Below are 5,836 nucleotides of genomic sequence, written 5' to 3'. Positions count from 1 at the left end.
AATAACGCTGGGTAGTGCTACTGTAGCACCGTCAAGACGTCATGAGGATATTCATTTCAATTATTTTATGTCATTGACGGTCCGGACGCCAATCACAGACATAAACTCACACCACATCAGATCTGCCCATAGCACGAAGACAATATCCAGATGGTGAAAGAACGACACAAATCATGAAATGCGTAAGGTGCGGACATTACCCACACATGCGCTGGTCTATTTTAATGCCTTCGCCGCTTTTGAACTCTGCGCTATTACACCACGTGTGATTTAGACGGGCATTATAGCTATAATGTGGTGAAGGTGAAGAACGCCACCGACTCTATCTGCTGTTTGGTGATGGAGACGAAAGAACAATGTGGGAGGCAGACATGCTAGTATTACATGGCACCCAGACTACCAAGGTGCTCAAGCAGGTGCACAGCCGCCACCTCATCGCTAGTCATGCGGCTTGTAAGTCATAAAGGCTAGTCACGCCGCTTGTAGGCCATCAGGCCAGTTACGTGGCTTTTAGGTTACAAAGGCTAGTCACACAGCTTGTAGGTCATAAGGCCAGTCCGTGGCTTTTAGGTCACAAAGGCTAGTCACGCAGATTATAGGTCACAAAGGCTAGTCACGCGGTTTGTAGGTCATAAAGGCTAGTCACGCGGCTCGTAGGTCATGCAAGTTAGTCCACGCGGCTTCTAGGTCATAAAGGACAGTCGCGCAGCTTGTAGGTCACAAAGGCTAGTCACGCGGCTTGTAGATCATACAGGCTAATCACGCGGTTTGTAGGTCACAAAGAACTCGGGAGGCTGCAGCACGACCGCGAACCTGGCCTCCAGCGAGAGTTTCTGCCCCGGAACGGCGGTGAAGCTGAAACGCTGCAGCAGGCAGGTGAAGAGCATGAACATCTCCATGCGCGCCAGCGTCTCTCCCAGGCAAAGCCTCTTCCCGATGCCGAACGGGATGAGCCGCTCATCACGGCGCACGCTGCCGTCGGCGTGCAGGAACCGGTCGGGCCTGAACGCCTCCGGGTCACCCCAGTACGCCGGGTCCATGTGCACCATGTGCAGATGCATTATCACCGTGGTGCCCTTGGGAATGGTGTAGCCGCGGAACGAGATGTCACTCAGTGCACAGTGCGGCGCTGCGCCAGGGATGACCTTGGAACGCCGCATCACCTCCATCAGCGTGGCTTCAGTGTACGGCATGCGCATGCGGTCGCCGTAGGTCGGCGGAATTCCGCCGAGAACAGCGTCGATCTCGCGCTGCACGCGACTCTGAACCTCTGGATGCTTGACCATAAAGAGCAACGCCCAGCTCAGAGAGGTAGACGTCGTCTCCATGCCAGCGATGAACAAGTCCATGCCGATGATGGACAGGTTGCGTTCGGTGAAGAGGCGAGCCTCAGCGTCTGGCTTCTCCATCTCCAGCAGAAACTGGTCGATGAAGTCGCGGGGGCTGGAGCGGTCCAGCGTCTGCCGATGCTCGTGGACCACCTCGTGGAACATGCCGATCGTAGTATCGCGATGTCGGATCAGCGGCCCGTAGCCGCTCCACTCGGGGGCGATGTGACGCAGCCACGGCGCCAGGTTCATCGGGTTACCCGGACCGATGGTAGTGACTAAGTCGTTGACCGCCGCGATGTAGTGTTGGGCCTTGGGATCACTACTCTCCAGCCGCTTGTCGGCGACCAGTCTCCAGAGTATGTTGAGCACCGTCAGGTTGAAGCGGAAGTTTACCTTCATCGGTGAGTCAATTTCACGCTTCATCTCTTGGGAGAGCTCTTCGAATTCGCTCAAAACTGTCGACTCCATGGAGTTTTTCCCGAAGCCCAGGTCCCTAAGGTGCCTCAAAGCAAAGCGTCTGTGCTCTACCCAGGCAGGGCCTTCGCTGAAAATAACACCAAGCTTTTGTTGGAAGCTGCGGACTAGCAGATCAAAGCTGTTCGGTCTTCCAGACATTTCTTGCATCGCGCACGCCTCTTTTATGTCTTCAAACTTGCAAATGTGCACAGTCTTCTCACCAGTGGGAAGCACGAAGCCAAGAATATCTCCAAACTCGTGCCGACAATGCTTTATGCTCTCCAGAAACTGGCCCCGAACCGACTCAATCGCCGTCCAAAGATTGCCAAAGATGAGAAATGTTGGAGGGCCTGAAAAAGAACGCATTTTTAGTCTCAACCCATTTCACTCTGAGTCATTCAGCGATTCGTTTCACCGGAATTGTCCTCAAAATCTGGGCCGTGGTTGCACCGGCGTAGCATATATGGAAGCTAGAAACATTCGTGCATTTTATAGTTGTATACGTTACAGTGCCACGGCAGGAAATCGACCATGGTTTGATAGAAGGTAGGAATATGCTCACGGCTTGGATAAATCCATGAGATCCGAAGAAAACCATCGATTGAGCTGTCTTGAATTGGTGCTTCCTAAACACATATGTTGGAATGGATAAGGCCAGTACGAATGGATTGGACCAGGTTTAATATACAAATATCAGGTGTAGGAGAAGTAAATATTCCATGTATGCTATACTTAGCCCTAAGTAAAAGGTAAGACATAAAAGGCCCGCACGTTTCGGTTAAAGACAGCTTCCTGCGAAACTCAGTTGTAAAGAAAGCCCACAGCTGGTGGATGAATGCAGATTATTTCGGAAAATATGTCCACTTTTATTCTTTGAGCAACGGTGGACACGGGAGTCATAAAAAGAAGGATGTGTGCGGAAACGGCAAAGCATGATGATTTGAATCAATTTTGGAAGTCCATTTATGACCATGTGTAATTCTGCTGATGGCTAAGTTTTTACCTCATACGTCTGAAGCAAGTACCTTTATAGCACATCATTCACAACCGGAGAAAGTTGAGCCACAAGAATTTCGCCGTGCCTCTGCATGAGCTCACACTTGTGCACCTATCCAACGAACAACCAGTGCCCCCCACAGGGGCGCGGGAACTACGTGCAATGGTCCTCTTAAAATCAGATAGCGTGCTGCGTACAGGCCCTAATGAGCCTTTTACAGATCAGAATGTGTCCTCTGTAGTTCAGAAGTCGCCCTCTACAGGCCAGAATGGGCTTCCACGGTCAGAAATGGACACTCCAAACGTCGGAATGTCCTGTTGCAGGCCATATTGGCCCCCTAACCACGGGCCATTAAGAAGGCAGAATGGGCCTTCACAGTCGATAATGGAACCTCTACATGCCAGAATGGACACAGTACGGTTCAAAATAGACGACGACGATTTCGCTCTCCGCAGGACGAAATAGACTCTCAACAGTCGATAGTGGACAGGCTACAAGTCAGAATGAGTTCACTATGCACTCAAGTTTACAATGGGACCTATACGAACCGAATGGACCTTCGTTAGACCAGAATGAGCTCTTTTTAGGCCATTATGGGCCCTCCACAGGCCTGAATGAAGTCCTCCTAGCCAATAATATGGATTTTACATGTCAGAACGAGCCCTGTTCGGGTGATTCAACCCTTCACTAGCCAGAATGGGCCCTCTGCAGATCAGGATGAACCACCGCCTGGGGGGCGCCTGCAGCTTTCAAAAAGAAGGAAGTGAGCTTGCCCCACTGCCTCCCTTTCTCACATCCACCCTTCTCAACGCTAAATTGCCGCATCTTTGGTCACCCAACTAGCTCTGCGAGCGCAAATATGTACCCGGCGGAAAGTTGGTCGGTCGCTGCGGCCTTCGAATCCACAGGAACGCCGTCACCAGCAGCAGGAGCACAGCGAGAACCCACATGACAGCGAGCACAGGCGGCGCGGCCGGAACACGCTCCGCTGGCGACCTCCAGGCGCGCGCAGCGATCCACGACTCCCCGATGTCGCCGCGACATGCCCTCAGAGCCCCGGTTCTCGCGCCGGGGCGGTCACCTGACCTTGGTTCGCAGACGTTGCCACAGAGTGCTGCCAGATCGAGGACAGCCGATGTGAATTGGCCGGCCACTGGCATCGCCGCGGCCGCGAAAGTCGCTATAACTTTGGCGGCTTCTACAGATCTCGTGCCAATCTCACGCTACTCAACTATCCAGTTTTATTTTGCCGTGTGTTATCACATGCCATTTCCGTCACCAAGCAACCATTAGGTGGGCCATTGGAGGTATGACGTTGAAGAGTTCCAGATATATCAGCTTATGTGCTCGGAATATAGGGACCACTGCACGTGACATTTCCTGTTTTTTTTTCCTGGTATCTTACAGCCCGGTTAAATTTCCGATTGACTTGGCAGAAGTGTTAGCAGGTCGGCATGAAAGACAGATGACAGCTTCGCCCCGAGGACGGGTATGTCTCTGTCTGAGTGCCACGGGTTGGGGTCGCCGGCGGTCCACGGCCGGTCCGCCGAACCCAGTCGACACTGTTCGTTCGCGTGGGTCAGCTCGAAAGCCTCCAGGGCGCACCGTTCTCACAAGGGCAGCTGCCATTCACGACTGGCATACAACGGCTGGTGGCCACCGCTTGTCAGCCATTCCCAGCGATCCCTTTCTCGGGCTCTGAGGCGGAGTTTGAACATGTGTCCAAAAATCGGGCTCGTTGTTCTGGTTCAGACTTGATCCTTGATCCACTATCAAAACCCGAGTCCCTTTCTTATCTGGTTTCACGTGTTCGAACATGAGCCAAGTCCTTGGAGATTGAGTTGTGTCCGAGTCTAGCCCTAGAGCCTCCTTACAAGTGTATCGGGTCAATACGAAATCACGAAGGCCAAATAAAGTTACATGTCCCATAAGTGGTGCCAAAAATTATCGAAAATTGCATTGTATTACATATTTAACCCATCCATGCAGTATCGCTATTCACGATTAGCGTCACCATGTACAAGGTATAATACAAAAGGTATAAAGCAAGGCAGACACACATTGCACGCAAAAGCTGCTAGTCAGTGGAGTTTCCCAGAAGCCAATGGAGCCAAGCACAGAGCGAGCGGCTCTCACGCCCTCAGTGCTCTCAGCGGCGCGCGAAACGCGGACAGTGTCGGACGCTCAGTGACTGCCGGAGATGGCTGGTTCCACCAGGCGGCAGCACGGTCGCGAAACCCGCTCTGTGGGGCCGAGACTTTGTACTTCGGCAGTGTCACGTCTCCGGCCTCAGATGAGTGGGTGGCCCGGTAAGACACTGCACTTCAAGGGACAAACATGCGACGAATTGTCAGCGAGCTTACACGTGAAAGTCTTCAGCTTTATTGATGTTCTGACTGGTTCTGATTAAGGTGAAATGTGTTTTCTGGGCTCACCTTTAGCGAATTTGATCTGAACCTGCGTTGCGATGTTCCCAAGGAGTTTTCAATGCGCCGTTTTAGTGGTTCTACATTTCGAGGGTTGGGTGGCGAGTAATCGATCAGCTCGGTGTGGTCAGCGATGCTATCATTCGACAGTCAATAAGAGACAGTGAAGATCACTTGTAAACAAGCTGAAGGGGTTCAACCCGGCGATAAACCCCTGGAGCACTTCGAAACGGACCGGCAGAGTCGCCGTACCGCCTCTCGCCAGCTGCCTCCGGCCGCTCAGATAGCTCCGGAGCGACGTTGGGTCAACAACGTATCATACCGGCTTGTTCAAGAGCACGCCATGGTCAATACTGTCGAAGGCTTTGCTGGGGTCGGCGGCGGTAACTGTGGAAATCTCACCGCGTTCTGAGTTTTGATTGATTCGTTCGACAGCGCCGAGCGCGGCTTCCTTGGTGCAGAGGCAAGGCCTGCGCGCATATTGATCATGAAACAAAATGCTGCGATTACATGGATACCGAGAGAGTTGATCACGGAAATTTTCTCAGCAAGTTTAGACAAGTGAGGTAGAAGGGAGATCGGAAGATAGAGAGCTCGTACACGTCGCCTCTCGCTTTGTAGATGGG

The 5,836-nt window shown here is 52.4% G+C and overlaps 1 protein-coding gene across 1 annotated transcript; it reads right to left on the bottom strand.

Moving 5' to 3' along the window:
- Window positions 1-681: 681 nt before the first annotated feature.
- LOC119104475 (methyl farnesoate epoxidase) lies at window positions 682-3,787 on the bottom strand. Its single transcript, XM_037228190.1, has 2 exons — window positions 3,650-3,787; window positions 682-2,137 (listed from the first exon to the last, which is right to left on the bottom strand). The coding sequence occupies exons 1-2, from the start codon at window positions 3,732-3,734 to the stop codon at window positions 756-758; spliced, it is 1,467 nt and encodes a 488-aa protein (XP_037084085.1). The 5' UTR covers window positions 3,735-3,787; the 3' UTR covers window positions 682-755.
- Between the last annotated feature and the right edge of the window lie 2,049 nt (window positions 3,788-5,836).

Source organism: Pollicipes pollicipes, unplaced genomic scaffold, assembly GCF_011947565.3.
Source record: "Pollicipes pollicipes isolate AB1234 unplaced genomic scaffold, Ppol_2.1 Scaffold_6052;HRSCAF=7182_pilon_pilon_pilon, whole genome shotgun sequence".
Taxonomy (NCBI): domain Eukaryota; kingdom Metazoa; phylum Arthropoda; class Thecostraca; order Pollicipedomorpha; family Pollicipedidae; genus Pollicipes; species Pollicipes pollicipes.
This window is presented reverse-complemented; position numbering and strand designations above follow the sequence as displayed.

Excerpts from the sequence above, each read along its gene's own strand:
- LOC119104475 (XM_037228190.1), bottom strand. The coding sequence starts at position 3,734 with ATGTGGGTTCTCGCTGTGCTCCTGCTGCTGGTGACGGCGTTCCTGTGG. Across the intron at positions 2,138-3,649 it reads ACCGACCAACTTTCCGCCGG|GCCCTCCAACATTTCTCATC; the intron begins GTACATATTTGC and ends GTTCTTTTTCAG.